The sequence below is a fragment of the Platalea leucorodia genome (assembly GCF_965183815.1).
Source record: "Platalea leucorodia genome assembly, chromosome: 1".
Lineage (NCBI taxonomy): Eukaryota > Metazoa > Chordata > Aves > Pelecaniformes > Threskiornithidae > Platalea > Platalea leucorodia.
Window position 1 is genome coordinate 166,008,119 of NC_138823.1, and position 22,372 is coordinate 166,030,490.

Here is a 22,372-nt window from a genome sequence, read left to right on the forward strand (position 1 = left end):
CTATAACATTTGGCACCCCACCACTACCACCGCTGTTTCCCACACACACACTGATGCTGTAGAATTGAGAATGACCATAGCCTCACATACCCCGGGAAAAAATAGCATAGAGCCACTTTATTTCTCAGAGCTCAGGTGCTCAGTGAGACATACTCAACACAGCCTTGCTGTACCTCCTCTTCAACAAAAGAGCAGATGAAATATAAGGCGTTGAGATGTGCATGAACCAGGGAGAATGGAACAAAGTTTCAAAGGGTCAGGTCCAGAACACAGATCTATTTTAGATCACTGTTAAAGTCTATTTAACCTTGCTGTCCTTGCACAAAACCAACGTGCAGAGGAACTGAGCTGACCTCACCTTAACACTACCACCAAGTTCATTAGTTAACACTTCACCTGTTGACACTCGCAAGCAAATCCCAGACCGGATTGTAGCCCTGTGGAATGCAAATCTGGCTATGTGCCTCCAAATGACTGTACGATGGGGAAAAAAAATCCACACCTGCAAATAAAAGAGATCAGTAAGCAAATTCCAAAGCCAGGCTGGGTAGCAATGAGATGGCAAAGCTTTCAAATTATATTGGGTCACAGCTTATTTCTTTATGGCCTGGTTAGCCACTGGTCAGCAATTGCTTTCAGCTGGTTTTCACAGCTTCAAAGGATGCTGTATTGGACTGATTGCTCAAGCGGGATTCAACTTACAGATTAAGACATCTAAATTTAGGCAGCAATATGTAGCGTGCTGCCTACATGTGCTCGGAGAGTCTAAGCTCCCATTACAGCCAATGGAGATCAAGTTTTCAATGTGCTTGCCTAAACACCGGTGTCCGGTACCATCTGCAGTCTTAGACACTGGTCTTAGCGTAATTCCTCTGGGTATCCCCCTGCCAATCCAGAAGGACATGGATCTCCTAAAGGGTCTGTAGCATTATATGTGCCAAGCCCATATGATACTGTAGATGTCCTAAGGGATCTAAGGCAGCACTCAGACCTTATGGGGAAATGAATGCCTTTCTAGACTTTACTAACAATAACGGGAACTTGAAAGTCAGACCTCAAATTCAGGCAAATTGGGGTCAATTCACTTGACTAAAGTGTCTAGTGCCTTTTGACATATCTTGGGGTATCTGAGACATCTTCCTGGAGCTGCCAGACATGACACAGACCTGGAGGAGACCCATGGCGGTTCTGGAACAGCACCTGGAGGACAGGCAGGATACTCCAGATCGAAATGCCTAGAGGGCATCGATATGCCTTTTTGTGGTTCTGTGGGCACCTACATTTGTGTGTTTGAATCTGTGAGTTGAATCCCACCCCCTGTAATCAGTGAAGCCTGTGTGGCAAGTCTGCAAGTTTGTGGAGGCTTTGGATGCCTTGCTCACATGCAGATTTGTCTGACTATGGGTGGCTTATTTCCACCAGACTAGTGCACAAGGACTCTGGGGGCTCTCAGGAGCCTTGGGCTCACTCTGCATGTACAAACCAATTTGCACATGGGTCTGGCACATCTCAGACTGGTTTGAGTTACTGTTCATACACGACTGGGATGCCTGTGCATGGAAAGCAGTCTGGAGAGATGGTATAGTACAACCAGCAATGTGACATGTGAACTTGGCCACGGTTTTGCTTAGGAGTAGTCTAGTCAGTACTGATTCTTTGCTGGGAACCAAACCTTCATTCAAGTTCAGTGCACTGTTTCTCAAAGAATTGTTAAGCTCTCAAATCTGATGATTACAAGGAAACTAGGTGCCTAATTACCTCTCTGCATCAAGACCTGTGTGCACATCAGTCCTTAAATTATGCCTGGGAATGAGGTTAGACCCTTGGCTCCGTGTATCAAATAGCTGCTACTTGGTAGTGGAACAGTTTTAGGTGACTTCTGTGACCTAGGTTGTCATGAGCAAAGCCCATTGCCACGGCTAAATGTGACCATAGGCTGTGCTGCCTACTTGCAGAGAGGGAAAGGACTGTTCTGCAGAAGAGAGGACTTCTACAGTTTCCCTAATGGTGAAAAGTCCAGGTCATAGGGCAGCAATGAGTTATCAACACCCGATTTTCTTCTTTGGTTCATAAAAGGGTCTGTAGGGGTTAATTGCGTGTATAAGGTAAGAGTGACTGACATGTCCACTCATTTCTTAGTTTTTCCTATTTAAGCCAATAAAAAAAGGCTCTTGCTCAAACCTGGTGAAGCAGGTAATACAGCTTGACAAATAAGCTTATCTCAAGTGCTCTTTAATAAGAATGTTCATCATTTATTTCTGGAAAATATGCTGAGTCCGGTATGCCAAAAGCTCTCTGTGGTGTTTGACTGGTGTCATTCAAAGCAAGGCATGGGTGTGTGTTTGTGGGGGCATATTTTGTCTGGGGCATCACAGTATGCCACTTGCCTCCCAGTCCCTTCTCATAGGAAAGACGCTTTTTTGTTTATAGATGTGCTCATTTAGAGTCTCTGTAGAAAAACAGATGTCTCTGGAAGATGGTTTATACCAACTAAGGTCTATGTTTTAAATAAGTGGGATAAATCTCTGGATGTGCTCAAAGCCCTCCATTGGCTATAAAGGAGTCATCAAGAATGAGCTTAGAGGAGATACCTGGTCTGTGAGGGATAAAGCTGGGTGGCTTGAATCTCTCCTAAGTGAATGGCGAAGGCCACAGGAAGACCTGTGGGATCTGATCTGTTTCTGTTTGTATGAGTGGGGTGGGAGGTGAACAGGCACAGAGTCCTTGGAAATGCTGTCCTGTCTACCTGCAGCCATCTTCTCTGCAGAGAACCCATCGCCTCTGCAACCAACCCATCATCTCTGCAGGCAATGCAGTCAAATTGAAAGCCTCGAAGAGAAGCTGTGCTGCTCTCTGTATCAAGTGAGCCCATTTCATGGGGATGCCTTTCTTCACTAAGGACGGAGGAATGGGAAAGGCTGTTGCACGGTTTCTTTTGGGAGCACATTTCTCTGTACACAGTCCATACTAGCCATGGTAGGTGCAATGGAAGGCCAGCCATGGTAGGTTCCAATGAAAGGAACAACATGGGTTCCCCCATCTTGCCTGTCAGCAGCGTCTCCCCCTAATTGTATCCTGATGCTCAGTCCCTGCAATCTATGCACTGTTCCAGCATGATTTGAGCCTTAGTGGTTGCATGACTATGCCTAGCAGGCCCCCAACCTAATGCACTAATAGAGGAAGAAAATGGCAGGGAATAGCAGAACCAACACAAAATTTCTTAGAGCCTTCCAGGGGCATTGTGCAAAGTCATGTCTTGCCCATGTTGGGCTTTTCTTGCTCCGGAGAAGAAATATTTATAGCAGTCGCAGGCTGAGGTTGTAGCGGTTCACCATGTACTAGCTCTCAGCCATGAGTAGCCCTGTGGTTGGTCTTTGTCCTCCCCACATTTAAAGCAATGTCTTTCGGCCACCTTTCTTCACATTGCAGCTGGACTCTTGGAGGGAAACTGGGTCCCTGTCCTAGTGATGCTCAGCTGAGAAATGGGCTTATGGCAGTTTAAGTGTACATGTGTTACTCATCATTGGGTTGTTGCCTACCACAGCAGCTGGGCATGGGTTAAATGGCGCCAGCTCGGGTGGCATCTCTTCTTCCAAAGCACACAGTTTCTGTCCCACAAGAGGAAGATATATTTGCTCTGTACTTCTCCCCAGGTGTATTTCAGCCCATGATATGAAATACCATCCCATCAAAACTGTGTAATGGTGGGAAAAATACCCAAACACGGGTTAAAATTAATGCTTTTTTTTTTTTTTAATTTTCATTATAAAGTTAACACATCTATCAAACTTAACTGGTAACAAAAAACAGTTACAAGACATCGCTAGTGTGCTGTCAGTAGAAAATAGGGTAAAAGCCAATGAGGTCACAAGCACAACAGCAGAGCAACAACACTGTCCCGATGAGTTATTTCCGCAAATATATACTCTTACTAATATATACATTTATTCATAAAATAAATAATCATAAAAAAATCATCAGACTTAACAAAATACTGAGGAAAAAAAGGTGACAATCCTACTTTGTACAATAGCTTTGGAATTTCAGGTTGTATCATACATGCAATCTGTACAAAGGGGTGCTCAGGTGGGGTGAGGGCAGCGGCAGGCTGGGGAAGGGTTACAGACAGTGATGTAGCTTTGAAAAAGGTGATGTAATCAGGCAGACAGTCTGTGGGAAGGGAAAGCAATAGTGAAAAAACCCACCCACAAGAAGATACTTGTCCTTGACTGCCGGACAAGCATGTTTTGTACCATGGGGGAATCCCCTGGGGTGCTACAGGGCTGTGTTTTATGTCTTCCACACTGCTGGTGGGCTTGTCAGGTAGTCCAAAGCTACGACAGGTCTTGTTCGGGCAGGTTTTGGCCTGGGAGTGACAGAAAGCGATGCCATAAGAGATAGATCGAGTGGGTCTCCACCAAGATTGAGGTGTAAGGCTGAGCGGCAGTCAGTTGGGGACAGGCGGACAGTGGGGCAACCAGGTCTGGAGGGATGCACACCAGTGGGAACCAGGGTTCTCAGTGGGGAGGATTTCATCACACACAAGAGGATTTTGGAGGTTTTAGGAGCCTGCCCTGGAAAGACTCAGGCCTCTTGTGCTTTCCAAGTGGCAGCAGTGGGTGGCAAGTGCATGTTGGGAAGGAGCCCTGACAAGATGGTGCCTTCCCTCAAAAACATGGGTGATACTCAGCTGCTTGCTAGCCTATGTCTGTAGCAGACATGCCTTCAGGATTTTTGGTGGAGTCGAATGAGTGGTGAGAAATAAATAAATACTAATAAATAATAAGAAGAAACTTGGAAAAGAAAGGAAAATGAGGAAAGCATCTCCTCACACCTTCCCCACCCTCCACTTCCGCGCAGGTCTGTCCAAGGGCTCCCTTGGTCCACAGAACCTGTGTAAGAAAAGCAAGGTCTACAGAGACAGAAGAGGAGACCAAGTCATGTGGAAAAGACCCTTGTGACTGTTGTGCTTCAGGAGCTTTCTCTGGATGGTATTCACATAACAGCAGGATTTTGCCTGCAGATGACTTGGTGGTACTTGTGCATTTTCATTATGCGCTCACCAACAGGAAGGCCAGAGATGCTCCCTTGAGGTCAAACCCATTACACAGAAGTCAGTAAAGTGGATTCAAATAATTCTACTTACAGAATAGGTCCACCCTCTGCTTCCTTTGATACACTTGTAAGAAGTCTGGCATTATGGAAATGATGCCTCTGGATTTATATCAATTTAAGTGAGAGCAGAACTGAGCTCACACACAATTTTCAGTCTTAAAGACATGAGATTTAGGCATCTGGAGTGGGGTCCAGCTCATAGATTAGGACACACACTTGTAGATGTCCACAAGCACAGGTCTCCATGAGAGTTAGACACCTAAACACCCATATCTGAAGGAGATCTAGTCAGCACAGTCAGTGGGGCCCAGAGAGTGGTTCAGCTCACCCTACAGTGGACACTTACATTTGGCCAGCTGAACTGTTCTCTAGCCTCCACTGCCTATGGAGCTCAACTGAGTTGCTCATGCACAGGCATCTGTTGCCATCTGAGATGCCATCTGAGATGGCGTTTCTGAAACATCTGCATGGAGCTGGCAGATACACCATGGGACTTAAGGGAAGCCCACAGTCTTCCAGAGCAGCTGCTAGAAGCTAGTGGGGTACCCTGGAGCATCCCAAATGGCTCTAGACACCTATCTTCAATAATTGAGTTCAGCCTTAGATGCTATGTTTAGGCAAATGGAGTCCATCATTGAGCTTGTATGGGAGTTTAAGCACATAGCTCACATGTAGATACCTGCATTTAAGCATCTCACTTCTTTGTATTCCGAATCCCATCCCAGGTACCACTGCCTGGGAGTTAACTACTGGCCTCTCATTTGTACTTGAGCAAATCTCCCCCTCCAAGGTGGAGATGCACCATAGACACCTCTGGAAAATGCAGCAAAGTGGGAGCAGAATGACTTGGCCAAGTCCGTGAAGACACTGGCAGTGTCAGGAATGAGGACTAAACACCTCTTTCTCGAGATGGATGCCACAGGAGCCTCCATTTCCCGCCAAATGGAAGCATCTGCACCCCACAGCAGTTAACAGAGGCCCGAGGCGGGAGGGTCTGTACCCTTACTGAGTAGTGATGGACTGCAGATCAGTAGCTTTTGTTGGAGCACGTAAGAGAGGGCAGGAAACATGAGCATGGCAGGGCTAAGCCATGAAGAAAACAATTCCGCAAAAAGCAAGCCAGATCCTGCTTGCAGCTACTGCTGCTGCCCAATGAGAGAGAGGAAATCTAGAAAAGAGATTCTCCTGTACTAAGAAGTCTCTGTTATAACAGCCAGGATTTAGCTTGGAGGGAGGTAGAAAATAGGAGACATATAGCTATGAAGAAGGGATAGGACCTCCTCCCACCCAGCCCACCTTCTCTCCCATCGTCTAACACTCTCTCTACAGCTTCTCATCCAAACAGCTTCTTGGGCACACGACTGACAGTTCTGAGCAAACATCCCACTCACTCGCTATGCCACTGACGGCAGAGCGTTGCCTTCTCAGCAGCCTCAGCTCTGGAGCAGGTCTCTGGAAGAGCTGGGAGTCATTTTCCTATGGGCAGCCTATTTAACCAGGTGCAATGGCTGGTGTCTGTAGGGCAGTTTGATTTGGTGCCTTTTCATGGCCCCGTTTTATCTTCCCAGAGCATATCGTTAAGGCATCAAGGGAAGCCTGGAGTAATTTCCATAGTGCAGAACCCAGGACTGGATTCACAACTTCTAGCTCCCGCAGAGTGCTCATGCTGTAACCCTGAATATCCCCAGGAACATCAGACCCCAGATTTTCAGCACTGAAACCTCTGCTTGAAGCTAAAAAAGTGACCCAAAGCTCATAGTGCTTCTCCTGTATTCGAATTGAAGGATGGGGGCATGACAAGCATATGAACACACATGACAAATGTATTATAATCCATGGATGTCTCTGTGGCAATATGGCAATTCTGAATGCACGGAAAACACCAAAATATTTTAGATTGAGTGGCAGAAGAAATTACTCTCTGAGGTTTGCTAATACAGAAATCCTGTAATGCTCAGCTAAGACTACAGGACTTTTGTCTGCAGGACTGATGTGGTCAGTGCTGACTCAGAGACTTCTCTACCATATTGCATTTTGTGGTGTGGTTGTCCCTGCAGTCCCCTCCCAAGATTAAACCCTGACTGCTTTAGTTCTGCACATGAAATCCCTCGTAAGAAGTAGAAACAATTCTGGAGACTTCAAAATGCTTTGAAGAAGACTGTCAGTGCTAAGCATGACACTTAGCCATCAGGGGTCAAGTAATAGAAAATGTCATGCATTTCCCTCCCCGTGTTTTTCTTTTCTCTGAGAAAGAGAAGCCCCCAAATCCTAAACCTAAACCAAAACAAGAAAAAAAACTCCTAAACTTTCCATTTCTTTCACAGAAAGAAAAGAGATGAGGCCAAATTCACCCCTTACAGGTAACTCCACTGTCCTTAATGAGGTTGGATGTGGAACTGATGGGGCCTGTCAAACCCATCTGTTCAGCTAAAGGAAAGGTTGGATAGCAGCATGTAAGAGGATGGAATTATGTTCCTTTTTTTATTTTTATTTTTTACATCTGTGTTACTTGGTTGGATATCTTCTCCCTTTTCCCTGGTACCGCTAGACACATCCCTGATACAAACCATCTGCCTGAGGACAAACCTCATCAGAAGTGAAGAGTGAAGGGAAGGGCACCATGGATCATGGAGGTTGAGTTGGCCAGCTCCCATTTGTGGGAAATGAATGATCTTTTCCTTTTGACTATAGACTGGTGCATCGCCCAGCTCCACTGAGGTGAAGTTTTGACAGAAAACCATTTCCAGACAAGTACACAATTTAACTGTGTACACATAGGCATCTTGTGTCATTTTGGACACCCTGCAGTCTCTGACATATCTGCCCAGGTTTACGACTCGTGGGAGTCCTATGTCATTGAAGCAACGGCTGGATCCCAATAGGATATTGTAACCCCTTCCATTATATCATTGCAGTGGATGACTAATTACATAATAAAACTGAACAAGTATGCATAGGCTTCGTTAAAAATCCCTTAAATGAGGTGGAAGTCCCCAACCACTGAGCTGTTTCAAGCCTGACCCCAGGAGTACAATTCCAGCCCGTCTCAGCTGATGATCAGATTGTAGCTTCACCTCCTTGACTCATGGTGGACTTCACATCATCAGACTGTACCCATCTAAGAGCTCATCACCTAGTATGAGCTCATCAGCTAAAGTCAGAGGAAAGACAGAGGAACACCCAGAGGGCAATTTACCAAACATAGCTTAGATACCATCCTAGGCTATAATGAATCACCTTCTGGACTTGTTTGTTTCTTGCCATTGATCCTAGCAGAAAACTAGATAAATAGCTTAGACTAGATGACATGGCCAGATGAAATAAATTCCACTGTTGCAGTCAAAATCTGTTTGTTCACCTTAAGAGGCAATTGCTCAGCAAATGCCTAGTTTGTTTGTTTTTTTCCCCCATGCTTCCCAAAGAGCTTCACCTGCTAGTGATGTTGGGCTTGGTTCTGGTGCAAAAGCAGAAACCGTAGATGTTAGCATGCTGTGGATGGGCTGGGGTCAGAGTCCGGCTCCCACGCATGGAAGCCAAATCCTTCAACCCATTTCTTCACTGATATGGTATAAAAGAAGGAGTTTGAAACCACCTTGCTTAAAAACATTAAGGTAAAATTAGTTGTGGGTGTGACCCTGCTGAACTCAATGGATTGACAGGGACTGTGACCTGCAATGAGTTGCATCTTTGCTGTTGGGGCACCATTCACTGACAGAAGTACCTGGTGGGACGTGTCTAACATCTCTCGCTGTGACTGCTACCACTGCATCATATTAAGTAAATCAGACGTATCTTCCCTTGTCCCATCTTTTCCAATTCATCAATGTCTTCCACCGCATATGTGGTTTTCTTCAGTGTTTGCTTTCTTGACAGCTTGTGTTTGAATACTGGTTACTGTGGCAATTTCCCCCTGCAGTGGCTTCCTTCTCTATTTGCCATAAAGATCAGATTTTCCTTTTCTCCCAGACTCTACTACAAAATTCAGTCATGCATCCATTAATTGGTCCATCTTTCTCTCAGTTTTTAGTGATCTATTGCTTTCTACCAGTTGGTGTGTGGCCATCCATTAGGTGCAATGTTTACTTGTACAGATATGGTTGACTGGTTTTCTCCCCAGTTTTTTTCTTTGTCTCTCTTGATCTCTTCCTCTCTCCTTGCCTCCCTTCTGTGCCTCTGCTCTCATTTCATGGCAGCTTTTTTTTGCAGAGCATTGATAGAAGTGCCTCCATCAATAGGCAAAGAGCTTGCTTGTGCTCTTGGGCACAGCCCTGAGACAAATGGGTGATGCATGAACTGCACCAGCCTAGGAGTAGTCCCAGGAGACGCCATGACTCAGAGTCAACCCTTGGAGGCATCATTTCCTCCTGTTTTCTCTCTGATGGGACTAAGCTCTGTTTGTTCCCTGCCTCTTCTGCATACTCCCTCCTTTGGTTCCCGGGAATAAGCTGACATGCAGAGAGAGAAGAGCACTCTGATTTCTCTACATAGGTGTGAACTAGCCAACAGCCATGATTACATTGCCATGAAAAAACTCTTGTGGGTCACTGGGAATTAGATCATGCCCCATTTCCCTTCCTGTACCGAAGAGAAAAGAAAAAATACCAATCCATTGTCCTTTTCCCAAGATAGGAATGCAAAGGTATGGGTAAGGCAAAGAGGACACAGGACAAGTGCATCTGAGGCTAAACAGGCTACAACTCCATGCTTGATTACCACTTATTTATGCCAGTATCAATGAGGAATAACTCAAGCAGAGTTACAGTGCTGTAAATACCAGGGTGATGGGCTGAGATTCATGCCTGATACCCACATGGCTGAAGGAAGCCCTGATGCCCACGGGGGAGGTGAGAGTTGTTTCTGTAAACTGGCAATCCTGATCTGAAATCAGAAGTAGAGCAGCATGCAAAGACGGGGAGTCAGAGGTGAACAGCAGAGATGGGGCAGCGCTGCAAAGTTGGGATTTGGCTCTGTGTCAAAAATTGCCCAAAACTCTGGGCTGGTTCAGAATCCGAGTTTTGTGCATTTTAATCTGTGCCACTTTTAGAGATGGGAATGTCTGTAGAAATTAGGTGTGGAACAAAATTTGTCTTGAGTCTGAAACTGTTCCAGCTTGTGAGGGGTGGTGGTGGTGGGTTGGTTTACCGCCATGTAAATTAATGGGTGACAAGCAGTCCTTCAGAGTCATGTTCCTGACAGACTTGTGGTCTAAGGGTTTTGCTAAGTGCCCGGGGGAAGCCTGCATGAAGTGCGGAGAGCAGATGGACTAAGTGCACTTTCCACTGTTGGTGACCGCGTCCTCTAACGAGGTGGGAGGGGTAAACACTTTCCCTTTTCTCCTCTATGGGAACAAGCTGGGATGCTGAGGAGCTGGATGTCCCATGCCCAGCAGCGAGTGTCCAGCCCCAGGAGATTCCCTCTGCACCTCATGTTTCCGAGGAAGGCTCATTGGCTGAGCCGCATACCGGGCCACAGCTGGAGCAACGTCTCCCTTCATGGGATTGTCTCCTTCTCAATGCACACACCGAGTCCTCTTCACTTCACATATCGGGCACTGAACATTTCCGTACCGTGCACATCATCTGTGTGCCAGCAGGGCATTTGCAGGAAACCATCAGCAGTTCTCTCTCTCCCTCTCCTTCTCCCTCCCTCCCTCTCTACAGAGAATCCTGAATCCTATGTCAAAACTGGCAGAAGCTACTATGCTAAAAAGTTCACATGAAGAGCCTGCCCACTCTACAGCTCTATTACATATTTGTAGACTTCTCTGGTTCCAGGGCAAAAGCAAAGGAGTATTTGCATTATTTTTTTAAAAAAAATCATTAGTTTATCTGCTTTTATTTCTTTTGCTGCTGTTGTTGTTGCTCATATTATACACAGAGTCTGGCCATTTGGGTATGTAGATAGATCCCAGAAAGCTTAGTGCTGCTGTCCAACACAGCCTCTGCCTGGCTGAGGGAAAAGGAGATACTTAGGAAGATGCAAGTCTTTCAAAGGATACTTAATCACACGAGTCACTTCAGGTGGGTGAGAGCAGAGCAAATCCATGCTTTTGCTGATGCCCTTCTTTCCGGCTCTGTGTTGTCAGCTGGTTGAAAAACCGCTGTCTCCTACAGGAGGCATCATTGGGGCATAACTTGTGTGACTGCCAGATGTACCTCAGGATAGCCCAGAAGTCATTAGACCTATTCTATCCAACCAGTTTTAGCCTTTTTTTAAGTTTTTATTCTTTTAATATCAAAAAAGTAGACTTCTCTCATGTCTGCAACCTCAGAGGAAGTAGGCTCGAATCCATTTCTCCCCTTGAAGCCCAGCGAAGGGTTTTGCCTGCTTTATTTGCACGTGTGGACATCATAAACTCGTATGCACTCTTGGCAGCGGACGTAGCAGCACCAGTGGAAGATACAGTGACATTTCTCTTTCCGTTTTTCAGTCCTTGTGTTGTGCCCACGGCCGCAGCACAAAAGATCGCAACCATCAATCCCGTGGGAAGTGACATTACAGATCCTGTCACGGGTCCCAAAGGAACCTGTCTCAGGGTTGGGCTCACAAAAGTTTGGTGAGTTCTCGTAGTAAACCAGGTCCTTCTCAGTTGGAGCCTTGAAGAAGTTGTATTTGGGCCTGAGGGTCTCAACCCAGCCACGGGATTCTCGATGTTTTTCCACCACCATTTCAGAAGCGCTATCATACTTGTCCTTGAGGTAGTCACCGATGACCCTGAAGTCTGGCTGAGACCACCAGCAGGTCTTCACTTCACAGCTGCCTGAGAGGCCGTGACATTTGCACTTAAGATGCATGAGTTCTATAATAGACTGAAAAAGAGGAGAGGAAAGGCAAAGAAGGAAGACATTAGCCTGTAATCAAAACACATATTGCATTGTGCTATTTAGCCAGGATTTCCTAAAGAATTGCAGTGTTTTCATAGATATATTTACACACTTTTGAACAAAAATCATCTTATCCTTCAGTCAACGCCCTGCACGGGTGCTGGATCTGAGGCAGATAAAACCTCTACAACTGTATTATTTTCAATCACTATCTCTGATTCCCACCCCATGTTTTAGCATCTACCAAGTGCTTTCACTAAGGGCTGAAGTTATTTCTGTGAGTACCAACTTTTATCTTATCAATGTACGTGGGTGAATATTGCTGCCCTGTCACCCAGGAACACAATTCAGACACATCTAGGCAGAGAAGCGAAGAACACAGAAATCTTCTAAACCAATGTTTTCGTAACTGAAATATACACCTATTCCATTGGAAATTAAAGAAATATGAAACGTCCTAATGATCTAGTCCAGAATTCCATCTTTTATGTATGTTCACATTAAGCAAATAAGATTCTAGCCTTGCTTGTGGCTATGTTCAGAAACATGAAATGTAATGTATTTTTTATTTTTAAGCCAGAATTACGTTTTTTCTAAAAACATTTAAAAGAAAAAATGAGGAGTCCAACTTTTGATTTTGAAAGGCCTAGACTTCAACATCAACATTGCCCTGGAATAAATGGAAAGGTGATTATTGATCCCAGAAGTTTTCTATTGGCTTTTACCTCTTATGAAATTAGTCTAAAGATTTCTAGAGGTGTTGCCCTCCAGTATACTGAGGTGGGAGACAGCCTTATGCAACTTACTTGATAATCTGCATTTTCAGACTGATCAGCAAATTTCCAGGTACGTGAACAGACTAGTGCCAGCCTGAGTCCAAAAGATTTGCCATGAATCAGCACCTTGGTGTTCACCAGGTGCTTTCCTGTGTTATTTACAGAGTATCACCCGCCGCAAAGGAGGTTGTAATTAGCGATGAGAGAGAACCACAAAATGTTTGGTTCATATAATCATGCTGAACTTAACTTAATCAAAGCTCCTGGCATAGTGGTAGGGTTTGAGTTCATATGGGAACTAATATGAAACATTGCCTATGGCTCAGGTTTAGCTGGAAACACTTGAGTATGGAGGCCTGGAAGACCTACCCCATGAGTGCTGGCACAGTGAGAATGGAAAACACTACTGCTTTATAAAACAGTAGGATTTCAGATAATGGTGTGACATCTGCTCTCTAATCTTTGACATCTGTAAAATGTCCGAAAATAACTCAGTGTCAAGTAACAAGACTTACAGTAAAAAGACCTCTGCAGGCCTGTGACCACAGGGATGTTTGCTCAAAGCTCAGTTTTTCCAAGTATTCTCACTTTAAGGCAAATCCATTCTTTCCACTCTACCCAGCTTCTCCACAGTCCTATTTGTCTCATTATCTGTCCCAGCAACTGCCACCAGCAATGCACGATACCTTGGGGCACCTGGGATAATTTGGGCCAGTGCTGGAGGAAACCACATTACTGCTTGTAGTCATCTACATTGCAGACAATTTTTGTTTCTGGTGGTATTTAATTTTGAAAGGTTGTATTCCCTATTTCAGACCAGCTCTCCTGTGGTGTGAGGTGGGATAACTCCATTAGGGTTTGACGGTGTCCACCTGAGGGGCTCACACCAAAGTCCTAGCCTGCCTGAGGACAGCTGTTTCCTAGCACAGCGCAACTGTGGTGGCTTTGCTATAGCTCACTGCGCAGTCATATGTCCTCCTAGACCTGTGTAAGGCCTTCTGCTGAGGGAACAAGACCATATTAATCTCTTCTGATTACAGCAAGGTATCTTTCTTCCACTGAGGGATAAGCTGTCTCAAGTTGACTACATGAGAAAAAATGCTGTTATCACAGAGAAGCTGCGGCATGGTCTCTATTAGCAAGACCTTTGTGGTTCAGTTTCACAAATTGTTTCCCATAGCTTACATTCTTTTGACATTTATGGGCTCTTCTTGAGATGAAAAAGAGAACGTCCTCTTACTGGGATTGTTCCACCTTATGGAAAAGATTCACTGTGTACGATGCAGTCCCTGTGATGAGGGCAAGATTTTGTGCTCTCTGTTCCCTTATACATTTTGTTCCATGAGTGTTTGAAGTGAAAACACATTAGCTGGCTTTGGGGCATGGTCCAAGTTTAATCAGGAGGTACCAAAGTCATATTCCCTCTTATTTTCTTTAAATATTCTCTGGGAAATAGAACAGTGTTAAGAAGAGGGGTGTTGGGAAATGCTCTCCTGCTCTTCACCACCCTCAAGCCTACAGAGCAGAGTGGTGATCCCAGGAGAATGGACAGTTGCACTTAAACTAGGATTCAGTTGCCTAAACACATGCATCTAATACCATTTGTGAGCTCCAGGGTGTCTAAGACATCAGTCCCAAGATGGCAGAGGACCTGCAGGAGACACAGTCTTCCCCAGTAGCAGCCCAAGGAGAGGCTGGATACTTCAGGATATCTCAGTTTATACTAAAATACATTTGCTTAAGCAGCTGAATCCTGCCCATAAACCCTGGTCCATCTCTCTTAACTTCAGGTGTCTACAGCACAGACATCTCTGGCTGTACAGCTCACCTTCTTCCTACAGCCAATGGAGGGGAACAGGCAGAGTCAAGGCATCATTAACTCAGGTATTTCAAATGTCTCCGTCAAGTGGGGATGAAATCCCATCCTAGACCTGTCTGTCTTGATCCGTTCTCTATAAAAAAGGTCTGGACAACTGACTCCAAGGTAGACATTTACATCTGTGTGGGTGAATTTACTTATAGCTTTCATAGATCGGGTACATCGATCACCTCCCTGACAAGAACTATCATAGGGTAGGTATCATCGTTTCATGATGTAAAACTGCCCAGATTTATGTTTGGTTATTCCCCTCAGTTCCCTCTCACTGTTCATTATGGCAGGTAGAAAAGTTTAAAGGGAGATCAAGAAAGGTGAAACTAAATGTCCTTACGGTCCTTCCAGCTTCGTTGTTGTGCCTGTTCATGGCAGACCGAGCGTCTGGTCTGTTCTCTCGGGCGTCCGCAAACTCCCGAGACACCATGCTCCCAAACTCCACGTCCTCGCTGCAGCCCCCCCATTTCCAGCCTTCCCCAGGAGAGCCCTTGTGGCGGGTGTCACAGCCGCAGATGGTGGCCGAGCCTTCGGCGCAGGATCTGGTCACCGCGAAAGCCACTCCAGCAGAGGCAATGGCATGCACAAACGCCGATTCCCTGGTAGCTGTGAAAGAGAGAGATCAATGAATAGTGGCCAGTGAAGGGACCGCGCATGGTCAGCCCTGTGAACACCTTCTCTCGAGGGCATGGCACAAGGCCAGGAAACTCTCCTCTTCCCTGTGGTCCGGCTTGGACCTATTCCAAAGACATTTTCTTATACGAGGAAATAAGCTCCTATGTAGACAAGACCAGGCTTGATTCAAGGTCACTGAGGTCAGCCAAGAAGCTTCGACTAAAGTCATCCTAAGGTCTTAGGATAGGGCCATGGCAAAACAAAAAGCAGTGCAAACCTGAGTTTCAGGGGGCATACAGAATATTCTGTATGGTACTTTGCAGGCAATGCACCACATAGCCATACCCTGAGCTGCAGTCTTGGCTTCGGATGCACAGAATTTGGGCTATGTTCCCATAACATGGAAAATGCAGATCTATACTTAATGACAGCCTCCATCCTTAGTGGTGGGACCAGCACTAGGTAAAGCACCTCCTCCTCCTCGACTGGAAGAGCTGCTGATGGCTGGAAGGTAGGAAAATGCCAGGATGGCCAGATACTCCCCAATCCTCACTATGTAAACTAAACACTGTCCCCACCCTCCATCCTGAGGCCACCTTCTTTTTCCTAGGCTGTCTAGCTCACTTAGAGATAGTGTTCAATATATGACATCTTGCATCGATGGAAAGTTTTGCTCACCTGCCTAATTAAGGCCCCTGCCAAGGGGACTGGAAATGACCTTTCTTTTTCTGCCCATTGCCTCAGGATGGTGGGTGGGATCAGCCAAAAGATGTCATGGTTAGGGACTGAGGAGCCTTAGTCTCTGTGGAGACCTTCCTTCATAGCCTTTCACCCTAGCTGGAGCTGGGTGGGGAAGGGCAGCTCAGCATTAGCCTGGCTTTCCTGGATGCCAGTGCTTTTTCTACACTGTGCCAAAATGAAAACCAAACATTTCAAACTGCTTTGCAAATGAGGAATATACCAAAATACCAATTTTTACTCCCCCCACCCCACAGTTTTGGTCTCATTCTGTTTCTTCACTCACTAGAAATGACTCTGAAGTTCAACACCACTCCTCAGAAAACATGACTGCAATATTTTTTGGCTTCAGCAAAATGGCATTTTTATCATGAACAAGGTTATTCTTAAACCCTTGAGGCAATTCTAAGAAGACACAACAATTCTGATAACTGGCCTCCTTCAACCTCCTATACCATTCCCCACACAAGCTCACCTCATGCCTATAGACCGGTTAGCCAAGAAAGTATGTTGTCTCTGGCACCTTTCAGATGATTAGGCTACGACAGTGTTGAACTATGAATGGATCTATAAAGGCAGAAGGTCAGGTTTTCAGTTGATGCAGCTTCACCAGCTTCTATTGAGCTTTGCATCAGCTGACGAGGTGCCTACTCAAAACCACTCAAACCTTCTCTGCACCATATTTTGCTGATCTGAGCTTTCCCTGGGCATTTTGGCTTAATCTTTACTTTCTAGATGCTTCCAGGCTTTACTAACGCGAAGAGAGTTTAATATGCCAAGCCAAAAAGCCAACATGTTCTCGGGGAGAAATCAAAACTGCATGCTTGCAGAGCAGTCCCGTCTGGATTGAAGGCTTAAGCAAGAATTTGTGCAGCACTGCTTTGCTTTGGGAAGACTACCAAATACAACAATATGCAAATCAAATAATGTGCATGAACTTACAAGCTGAAGGTATGAGCAATGTCCTGGAACATGTTGTCAATACGCATCGTGAGGTTAGTAAGCCACCGAGGGCTAGAACCAAAAAAGTAAAATGCAGGAACCCTCAGTTCCACAATGTGATTTTGAAAAACCCTTGTTCAGCATCTGTCCAGCCTGGAGGATCCCAGCTTCCTGCAAATGGTGACCATGCAGTTCCTGAGCTGTGTGAAAGTTCAGCTTTTGAGCATGAACAGATGAGTCCAGTTCTAACAGGACTGGGGACTTGGCATCTTGCGGTTGCCTAAGCCGAGATGGAATCCAGAAACCAAATATTGAGAGTGAGGAGCTTTGTATGATGTCTCCAAGGACACTGAGGACCAGCTCTGGGGTCTGTGAAAGGCAAAGGCTTCTCATAGAAGCCAGTCAGATAAGCTGGTGGGATGAATATCATTACCCTCTGGTAGGGAGGTAGAGGGTATAGTGCCTGACCAGAGAACAGCTGACACACCTTCCACCTCCTCCCATTGTGGTCTAACTGATCTTGAAACCTTTTGCTATGCTGCTATGCCTTGGGCAGGAGAGGAAGATGATAATTCTTCTTCTTCTTCTCCCTTCTGTCTGACAGCTGTAATGGCTAAAGCACGTTGCTTTGGTAGAACCATAGAATCATAGAATGTCCTGAGTTGGAAGGGACCTGCAAGGATCATCGAGTCCAACTCCTGTCCCTGCATAGGACAACCCCCAAAATCACACCAGGTTAGCTCTCATCTCTTGGGAATCACCCCTTCCTCTGCTCAGGAGGAGAGACCTGATCCAGGCCTTTGGCTATTTGGGAAGGTGTCGTAGGTGCTGAACTGATGTTTGCAAATGCCATGGAGAGCTTCTGTGCCTTGCCATGCTGGCACTGAAAAGAAAGTGTCTACAGCCATGGTGTCTGTGCAGAAAACCTTCTCCTAGGTAAGTATAAGAGGGGCGGCCTTGGCTTAGGAGTCCACAGGTTGTGGATCCCACCTGGGCTTCAGCAGGAGCCATTAGCTCAGAACAGAGATGTTTCTCTGTGCCTACAAGTGCAGAGCTCACCAAAACCCAGGGAGCTTCAGGCAGCGCAGCCAGAGGGTCTGCAGAATTTCTGCATTTGCCAGGACTTGCTTGCAGCTGAACAAGGAGTTGCAGGAGGACAGCTTTGGTTTTAGATATTCAGTCCTAAATCCCAGGTCCGTTACCTAAACTCTCCACTGTTGCTAGCCCTTACTGAAAGCCTACAGCTCCAGGAGGGTATTGATAGGATTTGCCTTAAGAAGCACCGATTATACGTGGCTGTCCTCTTCCCAGAAAGAGCCCAATGTCTTTTACAGCCCGTATACGCCGTAATCACTCCCCTGCTTTTGAAATGCAGCCACCCCTGGGGTGGAGCACAGCCACCACTTAACAGCACACAACAGGAAGCAAATAGCATTGTATCTGATCGTAACTACCTGGGGAATGCAGGCAGGCAGAGCAAAGAAGCTGAGATCTGGCCCCGGGCACTGAGGTTAGGAGTTTGTCTCTTGAGAAAGTTGCAGCCGATCTCTTAATGACTCCACGAAATTAGGGCACTGGGTTTACATCTCCTACCCCTATCTTAAGGCACCGAGTTCAATATTGACGCAGATGGAAGACTGCCATCGCATGAATCACGTCCTGCCACCTCCTAAGTTATAGGACTGTCCTCTGATTACTAAGCAGACCTGACCCTGCTGAGCTCCGAAGAGCTCCCCAGGTTGTAGCCGGAGGCGGTGTGGCTGCAGGAATGGAGAAGGAGTGTATAGAGATACAGATAAGCAGAAGGAAAGCATGCACTTGTAATGGAAATGAGGGGTTATTAAGGTGCCATATAAAAATGCAAGAGACTTAGCAAAGATAACAGGAAAGTGCAGTATATTTGTCAGGTCGCCTCATTCCTCTGCGTGGTTCTGGTAGCAGGAGACAAGCAGCTCGTTCTGACCTGAAGAGAGCTTCTGGAAAGTCATCTGGCAAAAGAAGGTTAATAGGGACTAATACCTCATGGGGATGTTGACTTAAGAGCATTTTAACCACTTTGTTTTCAGTGCAGCACAAGGTCACCAAAGCTCTGGCTTCAGCTTGTTTAATTAATTCCTGCCTGCTCCTGAGTTTCCCTGCAGGGCTTAGAGACTTGGATGGCTGGTGCTTCAAGGTACCCTGTTCTGGACCCTTTTAGGGGGGCTGGCTATCAATGAAAAAGGTGCTGAGACTTACAGAGGGCCTTTAGGGATGCTTCGTAGATGGCCCCTAATGCAGAGGTCTCCAAGTCACTGGTCACTTCTGGAAATTGTTTCCTAAGGAGCCCGGTCTGTGAAGCTGAGAGCCTGAATGTCCTGTATAGAAGACCTCTGACCACCCTGTCTCAGCAGCAGAAATATCTTGGGATCCAAAAACACATGGCCGAGCTGTATCAATATGAGAAGTCAGAGGCCTGAGGATGAGGTGACCTAAGATTTGATTTCCTGCTTTCACAGGGCTTTTTAACATGACTTTGGTCAAGTCTTTTAGTCAGTCTGTGCTTCTGCTTCCTTATCCATACACCTGAGGAGAATCCTGCTTATCTCCTCAGGAGCCTGCAATGCTAAGTTCAGTGATGTCTTCGGAATCATGGGCAGAAGGTGTTGGAGCCGAACAGAGGGTCATCAAGTTGTGGGATGAGGAAGACAAATGAATAACCGCATAGATATCTCAACTGTCTAATATATGAAACCTGCTCTCGTGTTCTTCTGCCCAGACAGTGATTTATTTTCCCTGAATCTTTCTCTGAATGACCAAATTATTAACCCCAGGTCAGGCAGATATCCCAGATATGTGGGAGAAAGGACTACGGTGATGTAGAAGGATGAACATAATGGTTTATTTTGGTCTTAAAAAGCTACAGTCCCTTTTTACGACCTTTGTACCATAGTACTGAGCCCTGTTGTCCCCACTCTTGACACCCTAAATGTTTCCTTCCTCCCTGCACAGTGGTCTGGTGGTAACAGCAGGTTTCTGGGACAGGGCAATGCAACCACCTTCAGATGTGTTGGCAGCTGAAGTTGCAAGTCCTGTGTCCTGGACCACAGCTCAAAGAACTAGGTGGCATTTTAGAAAGGGGGCACTGCTGTTTCCACTGACTGCTCTTTAAAAGAAAGCAGTGAGATCTGTGCAGTCTAAGAAAGAAAGAAAGAAGGAAAGAAAGAAGGAAGGAAAGAAGGAAGGAAGGAAGGAAGGAAGGAAGGAAAGAAAGAAAGAGAAAGAAAGAAAGAAAGGGAGAAAGAAAGAAAGAGAGAAAGAAAGACAGGGAAAGAAGGAAAGAGAGAGAAAGAGAAAGAAAGAGAGAGAAAGAGAGAGAGAAAGAAAAGTGAAAGAGAGAAAAAGAGAGAGAGAAAAGAGAAAGAGAGAAAGGGAGAAAGAAAGAAAGAGAGAAAGAAAGAGAGAAAGAAAGAAAGGAAGGAAGGAAGAAGGAAAGGAAGGACAAGAAAGAAGGAAAGGAAGGGCAAGAAAGAAGGAAAGGAAGGGCAAGAAAGAAAGAGAGGAAGGAAGGAAGGAAGGGAGGGAGGGAGGGAGGGAAGATGTCTTCCTTGAGGTGGTTCTGGGCTGTACATCTTGCGAGGGAAGAAGCAGACCTCAGCAGCTGGAGAACAGATAGCCAAGCAGTAGAGATGGACCCTGCTCTAAGGGTTTTCCACTCAGCATGCCACTTTTCTAGATGGTCCTACTGAAGATGTGGAAGCTCCTTTGCAAAGGGAACCTTATGTCTCCAGGACAGCTACTGACTCTGCTCTGTGGAGACAAACCTCCTACGCCGACAACCCCTTACTACCTAGGACCTTGTCACCATCCTTTCTGAAATGTAGCCCTTGGAGTGAAACACTGACTTAATGCCTTTTCGGGCTGGATAATGTATAAACAACATGGGAAAGAATAGAATTGTCCCAGATTGCTTCTGGAGATGTATGACAGTGAAGGAAAGAGTTCCCACATCTTAGCCACTCCTCCCAGCCATCATTAGCATGTCTGCTCTTGAATAGAGGATCCTACTCCCTGTTCGACACTAGGAAAGACACCGCAATGATGTGGCTGCAAGCCTTGTTTTTCTGACACCTCAGACTTCTTGAGTGCTCTTGGGAGAGTCACTTAGCAAGAGGGGTAAAATGGAGAAAATGTCATATCTGCTTAGCAGCACTGCGGGAAGGAGACATGCTGTTTTCTCTGAGCTTCGTTTTTCGAAGCTGAAAGACAAGAGAAAGCTACCTTGTGTCAGCTATTTCAGACACCCAGACGCCCATCTCTGAGGGGTGGAAGGTGTAAAGTCTTTCCAACATTTGGCTGGTAGGGCATGTACCCGGGGAGTGTGAGAAAGGGTTTCAATTCCCTCCCTGGCTCGAGGGGATACAAACCCACAGCTGTCATGTTAGGATTCGCACAACAGTTGACACTACCTTGACTCTGGATTGAAAAAAAAAAAAATCTAAATAAACCCCAAGAATCTGGAAATAAAACTGGGGGCAGACTAGTGCTTCTGGTATTTGGAGCCAGCACAGCCCTGCCTCTTACAGCAGGGGCCTGTCCTAACAGCTCAATTTCCCCCTGATTACTGTGGTCAGGGTCCTTCTTGCAGGTTAGACATCATGGGGATTGCAGGGGGGAAAGGCATTGTCTAATGGAGGAAGATGGTGAGGAATTTGTGAAGTGAGCTTTGAGAGTTTTGGAAGGCCAGTCTTTGACTCAGGTCAGGTGAATTTTGGTTTTGACTGTAGTATAAAGAGGACTACCCAGCTGCTATCAGTACACTGTGGTTTCCTCCTTGAATCCATCGAGAGCCACGTTACCTAGATGTGGGAGGAGAGCTGTGCCGTTCCCTCATAGGGAGGGTCACCCATAAACACCTCCATGGTGAAAGCTAAACCAGAAGGGCTTGAATGAAAGGCCATGTTGCACCACTTTGGATGAAAAAGAAGGATGCCAGAAAAGATTAATACCAAATGCTCCTCACCATGGATGCAGGAGCTGAAGCACTGATGGTGTAAAAGTCGGTGCCTGCTCCTTATTTGCAACTACGCTGAAGCCAAGGCTGGAAGAACGCCTCAGCTCTGAAGGGCACCTCTCAGAGCTACCTTGAGCCAAAGCCTCATCAGTTGTTAAGTAGATGATGACCCCCAGGAGAAGTGGGTTTCTTTAGGCTCACACTGCCAGCCTTGCAGGTGCAGCTACTTTCTGAATAGCAAAAGGGAAATCCAATGGAACTGGTGAGTCAGAGCTCACAGGAGCTGCAAAAACACATGCAGACATCACTACTGGCTTATACTAACATGAATGACATTACCTGCTGGCCCTGAAATCTGTGTGCAGGATAAGCAAGGGTCACCTGCAGCAATGCAGCCTTGCTTGTCCCAGGTGCCAGCAGAAGATACTCCAGTCTCTCAGCCCAGCTGGCCCCTGTGCTAAACTTGCCAACCAGCAGATCCCTCAGAGCCAAGAACCAAGGG

General features: G+C 46.0%; 1 protein-coding gene across 1 annotated transcript in view; it reads right to left on the reverse strand.

Annotated features, from left to right (window-relative positions):
* Nucleotides 1-11,444: 11,444 nt before the first annotated feature.
* The window catches only part of WNT3A (Wnt family member 3A), a gene marked incomplete at both ends in the record, with an annotated part of 87,660 nt that continues 76,732 nt past the window's right edge, over nt 11,445-22,372 (reverse strand). Inside the window, 2 exons of the mRNA XM_082307257.1 lie at nt 11,445-11,924; nt 14,926-15,191. Of these exons, the coding sequence (XP_082163383.1) occupies nt 11,445-11,924; nt 14,926-15,191 (746 nt within the window). The remainder of the gene's footprint in view (nt 11,925-14,925; nt 15,192-22,372) is intronic.